The sequence below is a fragment of the Melopsittacus undulatus genome, chromosome Z, assembly GCF_012275295.1.
Source record: "Melopsittacus undulatus isolate bMelUnd1 chromosome Z, bMelUnd1.mat.Z, whole genome shotgun sequence".
NCBI lineage: Eukaryota > Metazoa > Chordata > Aves > Psittaciformes > Psittaculidae > Melopsittacus > Melopsittacus undulatus.
In genome coordinates this window covers 26890708-26911309 of record NC_047557.1, presented here as the reverse complement: position 1 = coordinate 26911309, position 20602 = coordinate 26890708, and the positions used below count along the sequence as shown (strand labels likewise).

The 20602-nt window shown below is 41.8% G+C and overlaps 1 protein-coding gene across 1 annotated transcript in view; it reads left to right on the top strand.

Moving 5' to 3' along the window:
• The first annotated feature begins 4773 nt into the window (after positions 1-4773).
• The window catches only part of LOC115947446 (rho guanine nucleotide exchange factor 28-like), a 41739-nt gene continuing 25910 nt past the window's right edge, over positions 4774-20602 (top strand). Inside the window, exon 1 of the mRNA XM_034072709.1 lies at positions 4774-4809. Coding sequence (XP_033928600.1) covers positions 4774-4809 — 36 coding nt within the window. The remainder of the gene's footprint in view (positions 4810-20602) is intronic.

The window sequence follows — 20602 nt, the reverse complement described above, 5'->3', positions numbered from 1 at the left end:
GTTTGAATGTGTTGCTTCAAAAAGGGAGAACTGTCATGGGTGAAAGGATTATATACAGCAGAATAGAGCTATGGTGTAAAACAGCTGGCTGGTGTATCTATCGCTGCAGCCAACCATCAAGGAATGCCCTGTATATACACAGTCTGTGCGTGGCAGTAATTATAAGTTGGTGACAGGTCTGGGATAGAAGTTAATGTGCTTCATTTGTTCTGTGAGGTGACATTTTTTGAAAATTCCACTTAAAATACTCCTTGTGGAATTAATGTTACAGTTTCTTAATTTCCTTTGTAGCCCTCTTTTATTCTGTAGAAAAAGGACTGTGCTTCCCGTGCTGCAGTCTTTAAGATTGAGTTCAGGATGCTGCTGTTGGGAACTGCAGAGCTTTGTCAAAGTGAGATGCCCTGGAGTCAGCTGCAGAATATCTCCTTTCCTGGGTTTATAGTAGCAGTCAATTTTTCCCCTCAGTAGCTGGTGCAGTGCTGTTTTGACTTTCAGCCTGGGAACAGAGCTGGTAATACTGATATTTACTCTGACCAAGGACTTTGTGAGTCTCATGCTCTGACAGGGAGGAGGGGAGGCTGGGAAGAAGCAGGGACAGGACACTGGACCTAAACTAGCCAAAGAGGTATTCCATACCACAGCATGTCATGCCCAGGGAGGTAACTGGGAGTTACCCAGAAGGGCACCCTCTTCTGGGTCGGGCTCATTTTGGCGGGTGGTGTTGTATTCTCTTCCCTTGTTATTTCTCTTATTATTATTATTGTTGGCAGCAGTAGTGATTTGTGTTATACCTTAGTTACTGGACTGTTCTTATCTCAACCCATGGCAGTTACATTCTTTCGATTCTCCTCCCCATCCCTCTCTCTGAGTCTCACTGCTGACTAGGGTGACCGGATTAGTGTTTGTCTTGATAGCTTGTTATTACAATAAAAAAAAATTTGGGGTTTTCTGGCTGAACATTTGTGGCCAGTGATTTTGTAAAGGGTTTTGCCGCCTTTTCTTAAATTACCAGTCAAAACACAAGAATGTAGGTACTTACGAATGTAGATTAATTGATGTGCAGCAGGAGATGTCTATTAGCAAACTTGTGGTTTAGAATGAAGGTGGCTTAGGGTGGTAGGTGGATCATTTTTTATTTTGATTGAAATTGTACATTTAATTTCTGCAGTTTGTAGGCAGGTAACTTTTCAATATACTATCTGAGTCATATCAGGCTGTACCTGTGAACTAACAAGCAATGAACTGCACAAATGTGTTGTTCTTGGAAACTGTTCAGCTGTGAAAACAAGGCCACATCTGAGCTGAGACAGCCTCCTCTTAAGACAGACTTTTTGTTGTAGCCTGTTTTAGCAAGTAGAAGACTTGTGTGTAGCTGTTGAGCCCACCTTACCATTGTGAAGAAGTGGAGCTGCTTCTGGTATGCTTTTCTCATTTGATAGGAATACCATTTTTAGAGTGTGAATTTTGAAGATGTAGTGAGTTTGAAATATAGCAATAGGAATCAAAGTTGCTATGATGACCAAAATTACAGTAATTCTGGTGATGACTTGTATCAGTAGCTTGCTGTTCAGGGTAGTTAAGGCAATCTGCCTTGGTGATATTTTCTCTGAAGTTGCTAGAAAAACAGCACTAAACACTTAGGATATTGATGTGGAGTAAAAGTTGCTAGAACTACATCTTGAGGTCAGTTTTTTGCCTTTAGAGATACAAAATGCTGCAATTCCCACTACTTTATTTGCTGCAACTATGAAATGTCTCTGTGGCTGTGCTCAGCCTGACCTGTTTTGTTTACTGTGTCTATTGTGTGAAAAGCACACAGCATATTAACAAAGATCCCTCCTCCAGCTTGCCATAAGCATCACTATACTAGTGTTTCCTCATTCTGGGGAAATTTGGGGGCAATTGGGTAGCTGATAAGCTTGATATTTCTCCCCTTTCCCCTGCCTCTAATTCTGGAAGATTGTCATGGTTTAAACCCTGTCAGCCATAAATCACAGTCGCTCTCTCACTTCCCCCCCTGCTTTCCCTCCCCCCTGCTCCTGGAGGGATGGGGAGGAGAATCAAAAGAATGCAGCTCCCATAGGTTGAGGTAAGAACAGTCTAGTAACTCAGGTATAACACAAACCACTACTGCTGCCACCAATGATAATAATGATAAAGGAAATGACAAGGGAAGATAATACAACATCTTGCCACCTGCCGACCGATAGCCTGCTCTACCCTGCCCAACTGAACACTGACCGATACGTACTCCAACCCCCCAGTCCCCTAGCTCTTCCGGATAACTCTCAGTTACATCCTGGGCATGACATGCTGTGATATAGAATACCTCTTTGACTAGTTTGGGTCAGGTGTCCTGTCTCTGCTTCCTCCCAGCTTCCCCTCCTCCCTGTCAGAGCATGAGGCTCAGAAAGTCCTTGGTCAGAGTAAACATCTGAGCAGCAACTAAAAACATCGATGTTATCAGCATTGTTCCCAGGCTGAAAGTCAAAACCACAGTGCTGCACCAGGTACTGAGGAGAAAAACTGACTGCTGCTGCTGAACCGAGGACAAAGATGTCGACTTACTTTGCAGAAATGAATGAGGCATAATAACATCAATGCCTTCTGATGGGTGTGTAATAATTCCACTGGTCTATTCTATTTCTAGATGCTGTGACAATGGAGTTGAGCTGCGCTGAAGTACCTCTTTATGTAAGTTCTACAACACTAGGCTTCTGCCCAGGGAGTTATTTTCTTTTGTGTAATGGCTCTTTCAAAAAACAGGGTGAATGAAATCAAAACCTATTCTCTGGCTGTCTGAGACCACAGGCTGTTCAATGTTGCTGTCTGAGGCAGGCACATACAGGGATGATGGTTTTCAGTACTGTGGCTCGGTTCTCTGAAGTAAGTTTAACCTTATTTCCCCTTTATGATCATTATTTTATTCTCCTTTAGTAGTCTTAATAGCAGTTTTCAAAAGCAGAGTTACTTACTGCCTACGAAGAGACACCACTCACTCTCTCCCACAATTTACAGCTGTTTTTTTCCCTCTAAAATTCCAAATTACCATTGTCTCCACTTTCTCAGAGAAGAAAACTGTATATCACAAAAAGAGTAACTTAAAGTTTGTATTCAAGTGGATTTTTTTTTCTGAAAGAGCTAAAACGGTTGGTTAAAATAGGTTAACGCAGAGTTAAAAAACATGTAGTAACAGGAGTGAGGACATGCATTAGATAAACTTAACTTTCTTGGTGCTTTTGGTGGGGTGTGAGTAGGGGGATTAAAACTTGGTCAGTCTAATAATTATTATTAATAAATCATGGTTGTCTTTTTTTTTTTGCTTGTTCTGCCATTGTTTGCAATGAGAATGGTAGTAGCAGGACGTGTATGAATGTTTGGGAAAGTAGTAGGAGACACTGAATGTTTTCAAAAGGGTGGTAAAAGGTGAAACAAAGACAGAAACAAAACAATTACCTGCTTATTGTGATGAGGTGGGGATGGAAATGGAGGAGGACAAATAATTTGTAACCTGGAATACTGAAGGAACATGGGATTACTAATGCACCAGCAAGAGTTTGCATTTCATCTGTCAGCTTGGGAGTGGAATCCCCTGGCTGGCAAAAATTAAATGCAGCATCTTTAAAGGTGGTGTGTGTGTGTATGTGTGTGTGTGTATGTTTGGGGAGGGGGAGGAAAGGTAGAATGGAATTTGTGAGGTCTGTGTGGTATAAGGTTTTAAGAAGAAAAGAATAATAAAGGGCATAGTACTGATTGATGAAATTCAACATGGTTTTGTCATAGGCAGCTGTATCAGACTGATCTGATATCTTCCCATGATAAGATAACTGACCCTTAGATAAGGACAATGCAAGACACTTCATCCAAGTTGTTTCAAATTAAATGTTTGATACTGTGTCTCATAGGAAATTCTTATGGAAGGAAGTTGTGAATGCTCCATCCATGGCGGTGTTCAAGGCCAGGTTGGACAGAGCCTTGGGTGACATGGTTTAGTGTGAGGTGTCCCTGCCCATGGCAGGGGGGTTGGAACTGTATGATCTTAAGGTCCTTTCCAACCCTAACTATTCTATGATTCTATAAGATAAAGAAGGTGGAGATTAATGTAAAGAGGTAGGGATATATGGATATTGCAAGAACAGTTCTTAGGGTGGAGAGAAAGATAATGACAAGTGATACTCCTTGAGTATCATACTTGAGGCCAGTTCTGTTTGATATTTTGATTATAACCCTACGAGCCAGGTGTATCCTTGTGGAATCTGTGTAAATCTGTGGGCATCATAATACTGGAAGGTGTTGGTTAGTGCTGAGGAGAATTCAGTTATTGCATAGAAATATTGAATTTTCTTGCCTTTTATTTACTCCAGGTAATAACAGCATGGTACAAACTTGTGTATTTTGGGACTAATAATGACACAACTCTTCCTAGAGACACATCAGAGGGAGGCAAAGAGAGCATGGGTGTATAAATTACTTGTAGACTGATGGATATGAGAATGTGATTTTAGTTGGGAACATTCACCCTAAGCTTCAAGCACGCAAAGCCGTGTATTGGACCTGAGCTTTGGTAACTTGATAGTTGTGTTCGGCAGCCTCTCATCAACCTAGGCGAGTAAATCCCAGAGGGGTCTTTTAACTTGCTAGAAATCTGATGAGAATTATTTGGATTGCAGTTAGGCAGCTACCATCTTGTTTTCTTGAGGGGTGAACAAGTGGAGGTGGTGTTTTTCTTCAGAGTCTTCAGTGTCCTACTGAAACTATGGATAGCGGCACAATATGGACTCCCAGAGACTTGCAGCAGGACCACCTGGAGTGAGTTTCCCAGAAACTGGGGCTTTAGTAATTTTTTAACAGCCTCCTAAAATATTGTGCAGGTGAGTGTGTGTATGTGGGAATGAGGGTATGTAAAACTTTCAGGGCTTCGAAAGGGAATGAGAAGGGGCTATGTGGACACCCTAAAGTGACTGAAAAAGGTTCAAGCTTGTCTCTCAATGCCCATCTGAAATTTGTAGTTGTTCTGCTGAGTTAGTTTCTTGAAAGAGTTGCAGCTTTACAGGCTTGTCCCTCACAATATTGCTCCTAATCTGAATACTTCTCAGTGCATCTGGGAAGATCAAAGAGGTCTGTTCATCTTGAAAAAGCCCTTGAGTTAAGGCATTTCTTTTCTCTTAGTTAGGTCCAATTACTTAATCAGTTCTGGAAACTTCCAACTGCTCCTGCTTTATTTGCATGACTTTGTGGGAGAACGCAATCAAATCAGCCTTTATATTACATGTGAAAGTAGTTTCTTTGTGCAGTTCTTTAAACAGTTTCCATTAAGCAGTTCTCTGACTTGCTGAGCTTGTCTAAAATCTCTTGATTGTTCATGCGTAAGCAGGGATAGAGAAAGCATCTCTTGGGAAGACTGGGGGAACATAACGAATATTTGCACTGCAGTGAATCTGGGTATTAGAAAAATTCTGATGTATTCTGACACTTTTAAAGGGCACAGTGGAACTGTAGAATACCATGTCATAGCAGTTACATACTGTTCCCATGCAACTTTAAAAATGTCAGCATACAGTTATAGCATTATTTTCCACAGGAAAAGTGGAAGTGGTCAAAAGGTAGGAAGTAATCTGTTCTTTGCAGCCTCTAGGAAAACATAGACTTCTCTTCTTTGAGAGATCTGTATGCTGGGTCCAAAATTAGGATGTTTTTCAAACTGTATTTAAACATGGTTAGCATTTATATCAAGTGGATTTTACACTCTTTATTCCAAGAATATCTATTTGAGAGGCTTGTCCTTCCTGTCAGACTGTCTGAGAATAACTGCAATTCTGTGTTTACGATACACATTTTAAAGATTATATGCAAAGCGCTTTGTTGGCTTGCTGTATATGAGCAGTTGTTACTCAGCTGGAAGATGCATCCATACAGTGCTGTTATTTCAAACTGCCATGCTTTGTCAGTACTGAATTTCTTTTCAGATCTATAATGGTATGCATAACCTGGTTGGTTGAGTGATGGCTGTTTCTTTTTGTTGGGTAAGAGAGAATGCATTCAGAAAGCCCAAGGAACATGCTGGGTAATACAATTTTTGTGAAATAGAATTTAAAGGTACTCTATGAAATTACTCCATTTCAGAAATGCATTATTTTGATACATTTCTCTTTAGATGTAATTTTTGTGGCAGCAATGCATTCAAATATAATCACAACACACATAAATGTCATGGTTTAAAAATAAATGTTAATGAAACAGAAAATTAAATATTTGAAGCACATGCTTTTCAGTTAATTTGAGGAGCCTGTTTCTGGCTTCTAGACAGCAAAATGCTATTAACCACATCATAAATTTTTTCCTTCTAAGCCAGTGTAATTTTCAGGATTGACTAACCAAGCATAAACTGAAACATCATACATGTTGTCTTTTCTTTCACTGCTAGGAATGCATTGTTTAAGTAAATAGAACTTGAATTTAAATAGCTTTCCCCCTCCTAAATTATGCTTTTTAAACCATAATTAGAGCAGCAAGCTGAGGCTTTTCATTTCGTAGTGTACTAAACACATTACATGGAATAAGACCGTGCTGTCTTCAGGCAATCACTGGTTTCATTGCAGACAGAAAAAAGACCATCTGTGAAAGACAAAAACAAAAATACTTGATGAAGCACTTATCATATGTTAAAAAACTATATGTGTGCAAGTTGTTTCTCCTATTGGAAGCAGTTCCGATTGTGGAAAAGCAAATCTTTCTCATGGAAAATACTTCCTTCTTATTTAATTGTAGGTGACTGGTTTTTGTTTGGGTTTTTTTTTGTTTGTTTGTTTGATTCGTTTAAAGTAATGTTATTGATGATCAACACTGATCTTTGACATTGGCAAAGAAATGTCTTACTGCTGTAGGGCAAACATGCTGTGGGAGTAGTCAGCTCTCAAGAACAGAAAGTAAGTGATCTCGAAACTTTGTAAATTATTCTCTGCTGAGAGTGGATGATTGTATCACATGGGAAATAAAGGGATGCTGCGCCACGTAGGATATCCACAGCAGTTCTGTGCAGACATCAAAGGGGCCTCGTGTCCAAACAAGATGATCCTGAAGGTTATGTGTGGATTCTGTCTTTTTAAAGGAGTATTTGGATGCTAATTCTCTGGGAAGAGATAGAAACATGGACTCTCAGCTTCAAGACTCAAGATCATAGAATCATAGAATAGTTAGGGTTGGAAAGAACCTTAAGATCATCTAGTTCCAACCCCCCTGCCATAGGCAGGGACACCTCACACTAAACCATATCACACAAGGCTTCATCCAATCTGGTCTTGAACACTGCCAGGGGTGAAGCATTCACAACCTCCCTGGGCAACCCGTTCCAGTACCTCACCACCCTTACAGTAAAGAACTTCTTCCTTATAACCAGTTTAAACTTCTGCTGCTTAAGTTTCAACCCATTACCCCTTCTCTTATCACTACAGTCCCTAATGAATAGTCCCTCACCAGCATCCCTGTAGGCCCCCTTCAGATACTGGAAGGCTGCTATGAGGTCTCCACGCAGCCTTCTCTTCTCCAGGCTGAACAGCCCCAACTTTCTCAGCCTGTCTTCATACAGTAGAGGTGCTTGAGTCCCCTGATCATCCTCGTGGCCCTCCTCTGGACTTGTTCCAACAGTTCCGTGTCCTTTTTATGTTGAGGACACCAGAACTGCACACAATACTCCAAGTGAGGTCTGACGAAAGCAGAGTAGAGGGGCAGGATCACCTCCTTCAACCTGCTGGTCACGCTCCTTTTGATGCAGCCCAGGATACGGCTGGCTTTCTGGGCTGTGAGCGCACACTGAAGCTGGCTCATGTTCATTTTCTCATCGACCAACACCCCCAAGTCCTTCTCCGCAGGGCTGCTCTGAATCTCTTCTCTGCCCAACCTGTAGCTGTGCCTGGGATTGCTCTGACCCAGGTGCAGGACCTTGCACTTGTCATGGTTAAACTTCATGAGGTTGGCATCAGCCCACCTCACAAGCATGTCAAGGTCCTTCTGGATGGCATTCCTTCCCTCCAGCGTATCAACAGAACCACACAGCTTGGTGTCATTGGCAAACTTGCTGAGGGCACACTCAATCCCACTGTCCATGTTGATGATAAAGATTTTGAACAAGACTGGTCCCAACACTGATCCCTGAGGGACACCACTCATTACTGGTCTCCAGCTGGACATTGAACCATTGACCACAACTTTTTGCATGCGGCCATCCGGGCAGTTCTTTATCCATTGAATGGTCCACCTATCAAATTGATGTCTCTCCAATTTAGAGACAAGGGTGCCACGTGGGACAGTGTCAAACGCATTGCACAAGTCCAGGTAGATGACATCAACTGCTCTAGCCCTGTCCATCAGTTCCATAGCCCCATCATAGAAGGCCACCAAATTGGTCAGGCAGGATTTCCCCTTAGTGAAGCCATGCTGGCTGTCACCAAGCACCTTGTTGTTTTTCATGTGCCCTAGCATGCCTTCCAGGAGAATCTGCTCCCAGATTTTGCCAGGCACAGAGGTGAGACTGACTGGTCTGTAATTCTCCGGGTCATCCATTTTCCCTTCTTGAAAATGGGGCTTATATTTCCCTTTTCCCAGTCACCAGGAACTTCACCTGACTGCCATGATTTTTCAAATATGATGGCCAGTGGCTTTGCAACTTCATTCTCCAGCTCCTTCAGGACCCGCGGATGGATTTCATCAGGTCCCATGGACTTTTGTACATTCAGGTTCTTAAGATGGTCTCGAACCAGATCCTGTCTTACAGTGCGCCCAAGGTCTAGGTTTTCACAGTCCCTGCGTCTGCCTTCCAAGACTTGGGTGGTGTGGTCAGAGCCTTTGCCAGTGAAGTGCGAGGCAAAGAAGCCATTCAGAACCTCAGCCTTCTCCAAGTCCTGTGTAGCCATTTCTCCTGAAAGCTTCCAGAGGGGGGCTGTGTTGTCCCTAGTCTGTTTTTTAGCCGCTACATACCTATCGAATCCCTTCCTGTTATCCTTAACATCCCTAGACAAGTTTAGCTCTAACTGGGCCTTAGCTTTCCTAACCTGGTTCCTAACTTCCCGCACAACATCCCTGTATTCATCCCAGGCCGCCTGTCCTTGCTTCCACCTTTTATAAGCCTCTTTTTTCCTGTGAATTTTTCTCAGCAGCTCCTTATCCATAACCTGGAAAATAAAACTTCCACTTTGTCCTGTACTGCATATTGCTTACTGTTCTCAAAATGCACTTAAGGTTTCCCATACTTTTGCCTACAGCCACTGGAGTTAGCTGAAAGTGCTCAATGTCAAAACTCAACTTCTCTGTTTTCCTGCTAGACCAAGTCTCTCTCTCTTAAATGTTTCTGCTGGTTTGTTCTTGTTTGGGGTTGGGTTTTGTTTCTTGAACCTGTCAAAGATTCTTTGGTGAATTGTAGGTGCCAAGGAGGGAAGGGTGCTTACGTATTCACTGTTTAATAACAATGTATTGAAGTATTCCTACAGGCAGTGTGGGTTCAGCAGGTTTTCCTGTAACTGGGCCGAGAGTAGGATGTAGCACCAGGTTGCTTACAGCCACAGAGCATCCAAATGCCTGGAGATTGCTCTCTTTTGAACAAGATAGGCAGTGGTCTTTGCCTGGGCTGAGTCTGCAGAGTGCCAAGCATGCTTAGTTTTCTAGGGTTTCTGTTTCCCCAATTTTATTCTGTCTAGCATATTTCCTCTTAGTGGTCTTTATGGAGTTTGCTTGGTCATGCCAGTTCTTTGCTTGACTATTTGTTTGTTTTTATTGCTGATTTGCTCCACGTGATGTGATACTGGCTTAATGCGCTCTGGTTTAGGAGCTTATGTGTTTCATCACTGTAATAATGTCAGTGCCTGGTGATCTCTGTAGTGCACTGTTCTTCAATGCTCTTTTGTAGTTAGATGTTTGGCTTCATTTTCAAAGAAGAACTGAAGTGATGTAAATGCAGTGACATGCCTAAAATGTAAGAAAGGTGTGATGCGCTCCAGTTCAGATTTTTCATATCCTATCCTAGAATGGTGAGATGGGGCAGCATCCTTCTTCTGTAACCTGTTTAGAAGTTAAATATGTCTGTATGAAGAACATTTTTGTGAGAAGTAGTTTGCTTTGCTTCGACAGTAAGTGATGATAAGTTAGCTACTTCTAATGCAGCTTGCTCATGGCACATCCCATCAGGAGAGGTGCATCCCATCTCATTTACAGTTCCTAAGAAAGGTTGCAGCCACACTGGGTGAAGACAGAGAGGGGGAGGAGGTGCATCAAGTCTGCACTCACAGCCATCTCTCCTCCAAGGATAAGTGGGAGCCAGAGGAACCATGTCTTGATGTTCATCCCCTTATCCTGCAGTGAAGTGGGATGTAAGCCAATGGCTGTTTCCATGAGGGTTTGGAGCATTTGAGGCAGTGTGTCCTGAATTCATATGCTAGTTCATATGAATAAGCAAGTGCAAACCTGGGCCCTATCCACACCAACATTTCCTTTCACCATTGCACTGCTGGAGCTCAGCCTTGGAAGCAGCAGAGGAGGAGAAGGAGTGAGGTCAGCTCCATGGCTGTGGCTGGCCTTTCAGGTGGACTTGCTCTGAGCAAGTTGAGATGACAGTGTAGCTTCCCTGCTGCCTCCACAGTAACCACAGGCCAAAGAGGTTGACTCTGTAAAGATAAAATAGGAATGGAAATTGGGAATTAAATGCTGGTGTGTACCAGAGTCTGGCAGGCTTTTTTATCACATGTAATATACCTGTAGCTTATCTCCATGAAAGTATGTTTGTATTACAGCCTCAGTTAGTTATCTCTTGGATCCATGCTGTTTTATTTCCTTCTGTCATTAAGGAATATTTTTCAAGTTCTTCTGATTTTTTGTTATTTTTTCAAAGGATATATCCTCCCTCCAGGAGCTTTTGGTCAAACACCTGGGGTTCAGCCATGTTCATTAGCATCTTCTTCTAAACCTGCAGTCTTGTGATTCTTCAGAGATGAGTTGGCACAATTCTCTAGAATCCAGCTGAAAACACTACTGCTTATTTACAGGTACCTTGGCTGAAGAAGGTACCTAAGGAACCTTCTGAGAGGAGAAAGTGAAATAAGGGATCTGTTTCATACCCAAGGGGTGAGACAATAACAGCAATTCCTGGTGTGATTTTAAGGTTCTTCAAATCAAAACCTGCTGCAGTGATGGATGGTTTAACTACCTGGATTTCTGTAGGTGAGAAACATGGTGAAACAGAATTAATTAAAAAATATTTTAGTTGGCAGGTAAGCTCATTTAATTATTCAACAAGAAAAGACATAAGCTGGTAGGCACTGGCAAAAGAATGAGCAAGGTTTCTCTGTCCAGCTAGCTGCCAGGGCCTTCTTGCCTTGTCCCATTGCTGGCTTTCATGTTCGCCTGTTGAATTAGCTCTGGTACTGTTGGACGATCAGTGCCACTCATGAGCAGTGACATGGAATGGGAAAAATAGTTGGAGTTTCTTAATGGACATTTCATAAACTGTTTTGAGGCAAGCTTCAGGATATGCATGGCTGCCCCACAGCAGAGGAAATTAAAAGACAAAAGTTTCAGATCAGGATTTTAAGTCCTATTGAAAAGATCAGAAGGCAAAGGGTCATAGAAAATTCAATTCAAGAAGAGGATTTTAATGTGTATCCAGGGACTGGGTTAATTTGGTACTCTGTTAGCAACTTCTAGCTGCCTGGGCTGTTTTTACCTCAAAGGTGAGAATTTTCCCAAGTGCTCTGTGTTAGCTGATGTTGCTCCAGCTGAAGGCAATGTTAAAGTTCACTCTGAAATTCACATAGTCCTGAATGCCTCGAAAATTTTCAATTCTGCACTGGGGCTCATGCAAGAGGCGATAAAATAAACAAGGTTTTATTTGTACTCTAGCAGCATGTCCAGGAATAATTTGAACACATCTACCAGAAAATGGTCCATTGGCAGGGGGACTCTGAAAACACTTGGTGAGTTAAAAAGTTGTGAATCATCTTGTCTGGCAGGAATAAATTCCAAATTTCCTTTCTAAAGTATCTTAATTTGTGTGCCTAGTTAGAGCTAGAGGGACAAATGAGCTGTAATTTTTGCCTTCTTCACAAATGTGTGGTTTTCATGTGCATGAGAATTGGGAAACAGAATTAACAAAAATAATTAAACAATGTTGGTTTTTTTTTCCTAAATGACTGAAGTGAAGTTCAAACTTGTGCATGATTTCAGCATGCTTTTGCATGACATGAGTAGTAAGAGCCAGTAGGACTTATATATTGATCTCAGAATAAGTAGTTGATTGTTTACCTTGCAAAGCTGTGTGCCTTCCCAGTTCCTTCATGCTGAAGAGCTGAGAAGAGTTGAGGTGGGAAGAGGGGTGGAAAAGGATAGAGTTTTCCATAGTGGAATACAGTGTTTGGATCTTTTGCTCTTGTTATGTGTTCAGTTTCTGCTAGCCAGCTTTTAGACCATCTTGCTCATCCTATGCTTTCATGTTCTTTGCTGTTGAGGTGGGGTTGGACATATCACAGGCCAGCCTGTGTGTTCAACCAGGCTGAAAACACTTTCTTGGTTAGACAGTGATTTCAAAACACAAAAAAGTAATGTAGCTTGAAATATAAATGTGTGTTGGGTTTCCAGCGTGCATTTGCTAATGCATGGAGCTGTGCTTTCTGGCCTGATGCAGTGCTGGCTGGAGACATGAGTGTTTTGTTGTTGACCTTTGTGGGAGCCTGATCAGGTCCATTGTGGGTGGCTTGCATGTGAACACATGGAACAGTGTGCACAGGCTGCCAGAATGAGACTGAGGAAATAAATGTGGAAGAATGGGATATATTTTAAAAGGTATGAAGAAAAAGAATGGGTACTTCAAAGCATGTCCATCAGCAGTTGGATCATTTTTTGCTCCCATGGTGTATTTTTTTTCCTTTATTTTTTGTTTCCCTGTTCAGTCCTTAGACTGGGATTTTTCTCAGCAGGGACTTTGTGCTCACATGTATTTGTGTGGTGTCTGCAACAGTAGAGTCCTGATGTCAGACAGGACGTGAGAATACTGTTATCTGATTGACATATTGTAAATCAAGTCAACTGAAAGAGGTAACTTTTGTTCTTTTAGTTAACAGTTGCATGTCAGAATGGATGCTAATTTTCTATTCATATGCCTTACTGGAGAGTTTTTCTGACCTGTGCATGTGAACAGCTCATTCCCAAGCTTCTTAATTCCTCTGTATGTTTATGTGTATGAGCATTGATTGTGTTGCCATTGACAGCAAAACACTGAATGATATTTAGTGATAGACCAGCAAGAATGTTAATGCATGTTTTGGCACTGTGTAATACTTGCAAAGATATTTTTTAAATTTTATTCTTCCCTTTTATTGCCCCCTCCCCCCCACCCGCACCCCTTTTTCTGATAAGGGCATCAGGCTTTTTTTATTTTTATCTGGCAGTTCCAGAATTAGAAGATTCTTCACAAGTATTGGTTACTTTGCTATATGGGAGACTGAAAACGTTTCTTCACCTTACCCGTTGTCACAGTTTGATGATACATTAAACACAGCTTTAAAACTGCTGGTGACAAGTTAAATGAAATAGTGGCTATGTGGTGCAAGGTACTGAACTGCTATAAACTTGATCTCAGGTTCAGATTGTTTAAAAGCTTTTGTGGATTAATTCTTCACCAGCAGCCAGATCAGGTATTGTCTGTTTTCCTGCTGCTGACATACAGCAGGTATAAAAAGCATAAAGCTGGCATAAGCTTCTCATCGTGTGCTCTCACATTAGTGAGATATTAACACTATCAACAACAAATAGCAAATTGAGAGCCCATATCTGGGGTGGATCAGGTTAGTGTTGCTGGATGTTACTTGTGATGTGTAAATGGTCTTGCTGCCAGCTGTGTATTTAAATTAAAGATTAGTATTGCCAGCCTGTGCTGAGGAAGAAGTTAGTGGATGCTTTAATTCTGTTAATCTTTATGATTTACAGAGTTACTGGGGGAACTTCTTGCTCTTGGCTGAGTTCCTGCAGCCACCTACTCATGATCATATAAAGTGTCTGAACTTCTGCACTTGGCAGTAGAATACCTTTCTGAAATGGCTGATTATATGTTTATATGTCTTTTGATTTTCCATTGTAAATTAATCCTTACAGTACCTTAGTTGTTCCTTTCCTCCACCATCACCCTTTATACCAGTACAGCAGCGCAGCATGAAAACTACATGACACGTGCATTACAGCATTATGCTTTTTTTCACTGCCTTTTGTGGCCTAAGATTGTGCCAGACTTCCTGGGCAAATTTGGTGACCATAAGCTCCTGCTGTGTTTTTGCTTGACATCTCTCAGCGATGGTGCTTTGCAGCAGGGGTGAAGAGCTGACAGAAGTTAAACAAAAAGCAGAGAGTTAAGTGAAGGGGTGCAACAGGAGAAACAGGGCTGAGGAGGGTAGTTTTTTGTGATAAGATGATGCTATAGAATATAAGGACCTGGGACCTGCATCTGGGTATATTGCATGTGCACTGAGTGAAATGCATCAATACATCTAATAAATGTTTCTTTTTAAAGTGAATAACAGAGTCAATTTAGCAGTGAGGAGCAGCATAGAGACTTGCAGACATATATATATCTCATTGTGTGTTACTGGGTTTCTTAATTTTAGAGGGATTGTATTTTGCAGTAAATAAGCAGTAACTTAAATGCCTGCTTTTTTTTTGTTTTTTTATTCTGCTAGTTTCTAATTCCTTTTCCTGGGGCCAGATCTTGCAGTTCTCAACAAGAAACATGTTCTTCTGACTGTGTCTATGAAGAGAGTGAGCTTGTATTGATGCTAGTGAGGAGATAGAACGTGTAGCTTTGGGAAATGCAGTTTCAGGAAGTCCAAGTACAGCAAGTGTACTTCAGTTTGTCATCAAAGAAGGAGTATTATAATAAGCTCAACTGAAAACCTACAAGGTTTAAGGCTGATCTCCTGTAGAACCCAACAAGATGAAATACAGCCCATATCTCTCCTTCTCTTCAAAACAAATAAAAGAAGTAATCCAGCTGTGAAGTCATTGACAGGTTAGAGCTCAGCTTGCGTGTGAAAACAATTGTACAGAAATGGAGGCTGCAGTGCATTCCTTAGCATGGCCTTCTCTGGCACATTGCTGTCCATTTCATATCACCCAACTATTATATTATCAGCCCTAAAAACCCCCAAAGTAGGTACCAGCTGTGGAAGGTGGGAGAGGCCAGGCAGGGAGTTCTTTGGGTGGGAAGAAGTTCCCAGTGCTGTGTGTTAGGTAACTGAGTGAGGGGTGCTTTCACAACAGGGTGGGCAAAACCTCTTTGATGAATAACTTGGCAGTGTTGATCCTGCCATGAGGCATGGGGATCAGTTAGTTGACTCCTTATGATCTCTTCCAACCTTCTTGTTCTTTTTTGCCTTGAGTATACTTTTGTCATCTGTTTGGATGTAACAGAATGCTTGATGTTTTTTCAGTTTATTTGGGCTACTTAGCAGAAAAAAAGGTGGTAATAGCTTCTACCAATACTTGCTTTTTCTTTTTAAAAAGACACTGCATCTAAGCCAAAGTGATGACTTTGTTGATATTGCGTATCAAAAGAGGGACCTTGCTAAAAGCATCCTTCAGGTTATATTCTGGGAGCAAATGTCACTGAATGCTTTTTTTGGAGAGCTGCCTCAGCTGCTAAGTTGTTGGGCTTCTTTGTGCTGTCTTGTGTTAAGTAGATGCTGGGGAGATGCTTCTCACTTTTGCCCAGAGGTGTCTGTGCAAGTACTTCCTCTGTATTTCTCACAAATGTGCCTCACACTGAGGAAGTACCTACAGATACTTGGCTCATAAAGCTGATGTTATTTGGAGTATCTGCTGTGGCATGTTTCCTGTGCGCAGGCACTGTCTTGTGCACAGGTGTGGAGGCTGAAGGATTCTGTTTGACATAGTGTGAATGAGTGAGGTTCTTGGTGTGCTGATGGAGTTTGTCAGTGTAAGTCAGCACAGGACTGGCTCTTCTCAAAGCAGCCATATGTGCATATTTATTTTTCGTGAAAATCTATGTGTAGGCTTTTGGGCAATGTGTAATACTAAGTATGACCATCTCATCACATACCTTGTCTGTATGTGGAATTATGCTTTTTCTGTTACTGTGGATAGAAAAGAAATTAATCATACTCAGTTGTTTCTTCTCTTTAATAATTCAGTTGAAGAGCCCTGACCCCCCATTTTTGTTTAATAAGTTATTAGTTATACAGTTAGATAGTGCTTATAGAGAACTGTTAGCTTTTCGCTCCTATTTTTTCAGTTTGTTACTTTCTTTCCTTTTCCTTTGTTATGCCTTTCATTGTGTGTTTAGCCTTGAATTCCATTGCATTCCATTCAAATAGGGCACATGCTTTCTTAAACAAATCCTTGACAATGTTTACTGCAATCTGTTGACAAGAACTGTCTGGTGGATGTTAAAGAAATACACTCAACATTAGGCATGTGTACAACTTTGTTCTTGTTATTAATGGTATGGTTGTTTTGTGTTTATTTACAGTTTCCCCACTGCTTTTTTGGTGCCTTTTGTGTAGGATTGTTTGTAGTTGCAGCTAAGATGCAGCAAAGGTATTTAGAACTATATGGCTGCTCAGGGAAAATACTTGTCACTATTCTTGTCTAAGCAGACGTACAATATAATTGAACTATTCACCTTAAAATACAAAGATTTTCTGAAGTTAGTCTTTTGAACAGTGATGAAATATTTATGTTGAATTGTGGCTACTGGCAACTTAAGTAGAGGAAAGAAGCCCAATTATTGTTAGCAATACTTGGGGGCTTGCATTTGCTTTGAGATGTTGGGACTTGCATTTTGGAAACAAAGAAACCATTCTTTTATGCACATAGGTATTAGAGCATGTAATTACAAATGTGGTGTCTCTTTATAGTAGTGTATTTAAAGATAATATCCTTGAAAATGCTAGATAAAGTGTTATTCCTCAAGCTATTATTTTGCTTATATAGTTTGACAAGGACATTTTTAGCTACTTTAGAATGTATTATTTTTATGGTAAAAGGCTGTTGGGAAAACAGATTTATCCAGGCAGTGTAAGCAAGGATAGGGGCAAGCTCTTGAAGTTTTTAGCGTTAGCCAGGATGATGGCCTGGATCTGGAAGTCCGCTGAAGGTCCTTTTGCATTGCACTTGTTTTGCTGGGGCAAGTTGCTGGTGAAGAAGATAGTGTTATCTAAATGAATTCAACGTGGAAGAAGCTTGCTTCAGGTTGAAGTTATTTATTAGTACATGGGATGACTTGCAGCAGAATATGGATCAGGCACACTGGAAGTGCCATAGTTGACCCATCATCCCTTCCTGCTGGCCTGGATACCGCTATGCCTCAACCGTGAGGGTTTACTACCTCCTTTCCCCTCTTCTCCTCACAGGCAGCCTGCCCCAGCCTGGTGCAGAAAAAGTTCAGAGCACGGCTGTAGGTTGAAGCTCCTCTCCAGAGGCTTTGGGAAGTCTGGTCTTTGCTGCTGTCTACCTGGGATGTAGGGCTTGGGACCCTGCTCCTGTGTGCCTGACCTAGCTCTTGAGTGCCCTAGAGAAACAGAAGGAAAACCTGTTTTGTTGCATTGAAAGCGTGCATAGACCTATAAATCCTGTTAAAAACACAAACCTTCCTAGTCAGCTCCTTGGTGCTGGTGCCAGGGTAGTGTTTTCACTGGTAATAAAAGGTATGCTTTCTTTTATGGCTCCCAGAGAGATCAAAGCTGCCAAGTACTTGATTAGCGACAAGTTTAATACATTTACAGCTGAGTTGGTGTCTCTTAATTCTGCCATAGCTGCAGCCTCTTCTCCCCCTTTTCTCCCACATGCCTCTTTTATTTCAAGGATTGCAATGATAATGTTGGCTCTCATTATATTCATGGCAAAACTCCTCCTGCCTTCAGTGGACCAAGGGTTTCTCCCATGGTCACCTTCTGTCAGTTTGCTTTTGCAGACATAAATGTTGATGTGGCTGCTTGAAGTTCTCTGCTGTTACAGGCGTGGGTGGTGTTTGAGGGATCTTCAATTCCTGTCTGTCACTGTGATGGTTGGGTGGAGTTGGGTGCTTGTTTTGAACACCATTTACTGTGTAAATGTAAATAATGTAATAGCTGTCTGGTCTCAGTAAGTGCCCTTTGAGTTTAAAACTTGCTCTTTTACCAACTTTGTGAGGATATATAAAAGCTTGTTAGTGAGAGGAAAGAGTGGGAGAGAGGTTGAACTGTTGTTAAATAGTGAACTTGTGAAAATGGTGTCGAAGACACCTACCAACTAGTGGATTGTCAGGAATCTTGTGCAGTAAAGTCCTCTGGGGCCATGCTGTTTTCAAGCCACTTGCCTGAAAGCTTGGCTGGTTTTCCAAAGATGAGTCACCTGTGTGACTTACCTAGTTTGGGTTTTGGTACCTAGAGGATGAACGTTAAGCCTAAATTGGTTCTGTATTTAGAAATGGAGAAGAAACATGTCAATTGGTATGTATTTCCAGCTTCAGTGTCTGAAACAGGCTTAGAACAAACATTGCTCTGTAGCAGCATAGTGTCCCCATTTCAGATAGTGCGTATACCATAACATGCTTGTGAGGTGGGCTGATGTAAACCTTATGAAGTTTAACTGTGGCAAGTGCAAGGTCCTACATTTCGGTCGGAGCAATCCCAGCCACAGCTAGAGGTTGGGCAGAGAAGAGATTCAGAGCAGCCCAGAAAGCCAGCCGTATTCTGGGCTGCATCAAAAGCAGCGTGACCAGCACGTCAAAGGAGGTGATCCTGCCCCTCTACTCTGCTCTCATGAGACCTCACTTGCAGTATTGTGTGCAGTTCTGGTGTCCTCAACATAAAAAGGACACGGAACTGTTGGAACAAGTCCAGAGGAGGGCCACGAGGATGATCAGTCCCCTGAAGCACCTCCTGTATGAAGACAGGCTGAGAAAGTTGGGGCTGTTCAGCCTGGAGAAGAGAAGGCTGTGTGGAGACCTCATAGCAGCCTTCCAGTATCTGAAGGGGGCCTGTAGGGATGCTGGTGAGGGACTATTCATTAGGGACTGTAGTGATAGGACAAGGGGTAACAGGTTGAAACTTAAATAGAGGAAGTTTAGATTGGATATGAGGAAGAAGTTCTTTACTGTAAGGGTGATGAGGCACTGGAACGGGTTGCTCAGGGAAGTTGTGAATGCTCCATCCCTGGCAGTGTTCAAGGCCAGACTGGACAGAGCCTTGGGTGGCATGGTTTAGTGTGAGGTGTTCTTGCTCATGGCAGGTGGGTTGGAACTAAATGGTCTTAAGATCCTTTCCAATCCTAAATATTCTATGATTCTATAATTCTATAATTTTTTGGGTTTGCTTTTTAGTATTGATACATGAATAAGTGGTTAATTGCATACTTTTAAATGCTGATAACCATAATCGCTTCATGCTTTAGTGATAGGTCTGTGTCACAATTCTTCAGCAGACTTCAGAATGTGTTTTGGTTGGGATAGCAATCACTGGAGAAGTGCTTTTACCAGATATGGTGAGAGTGATATTGAACAAATACTTTCTGTGAGTATGAATTTCTAGTGGAATGCTGGAAAATGTGTTTCCCTGTTTACCTGCAGTATTTAATTGTTGTAATAGTCTAATGGATGTATGTTTTGATTGAGAGCACTCAGGCTCTCCCAAAAAATCCTGTTACAGAGAGGTAGCAGCTCCTCAAAAGCTCTGGGAAAGCCCTGTGAAGCAGTGAGGAAATGCTTTGGTGGAGGGGTACATTACAGAGTGTCATTGCAGGATACAGCCCCCTTACCTCCTTCCTGTGTGCCTTGCTAGGAAAGGAGGAGGAGGATGGAGCTGGACTTGTTCCCACTTGTGATGCTCTCTGAGTTCATTTATCTAGAGAGGAAAGATCTGTCCAGGTAGCTCCTGCTTCAACCTGCTCCCTGGCTGGGCTGGCCTTGCCTGAGGGAGCCAGGAAATAAATGCCTCTGCAGGGAGCAGATACAATGGAAACATATAAATGGTCCCTCAGATTTAAGCAAGTAAAATAAGCCCTTTTCTCACAGGGCTAATGTACGGCTGCTGGGTTTCTGCCTAGGTTATGTGTGCGCCAAGATGAGAGAGATCAAGTTCGTACATGTTTCTGAAGCTCTTATTTCAGTTTTCTAACACTGAGCTTACCTCAATTACTCAATTACTACAAAATGTAACAATCCCAAGTAGAATAGACTAGACTGTTTCAGTTGGAAGAGACTTAAAATGATCATCTAGCCCAACTGCATGACCAGTTCAGGGCTGACCAAAAGTTAAAGCATGTTATTAAGGGTATTGTCCAAATGACTCTTCAACACCGATAGGCTCGGGGCATTGACCACCTCTCTGTTCCACTGTTTGACCAAAGTAGTTGTGGCACTGAAATTTTGTTTATTTACAATATATATATTTTTCAACACTCTGTATATTATTCTTTCTAGGCTGTTCTTATATGGCCTAGGACACCCTAAGTGGTGGGTTTTGGTTTGTTTTTTTTTTTATACTTGTAATAAAGTCCTCTGCATCAGTCTCTTCCCCACACCTTCATGTGACAAGTGCTGGGTGTATCATGCTTGGGAGAAGTTTCTTGCCCAAAG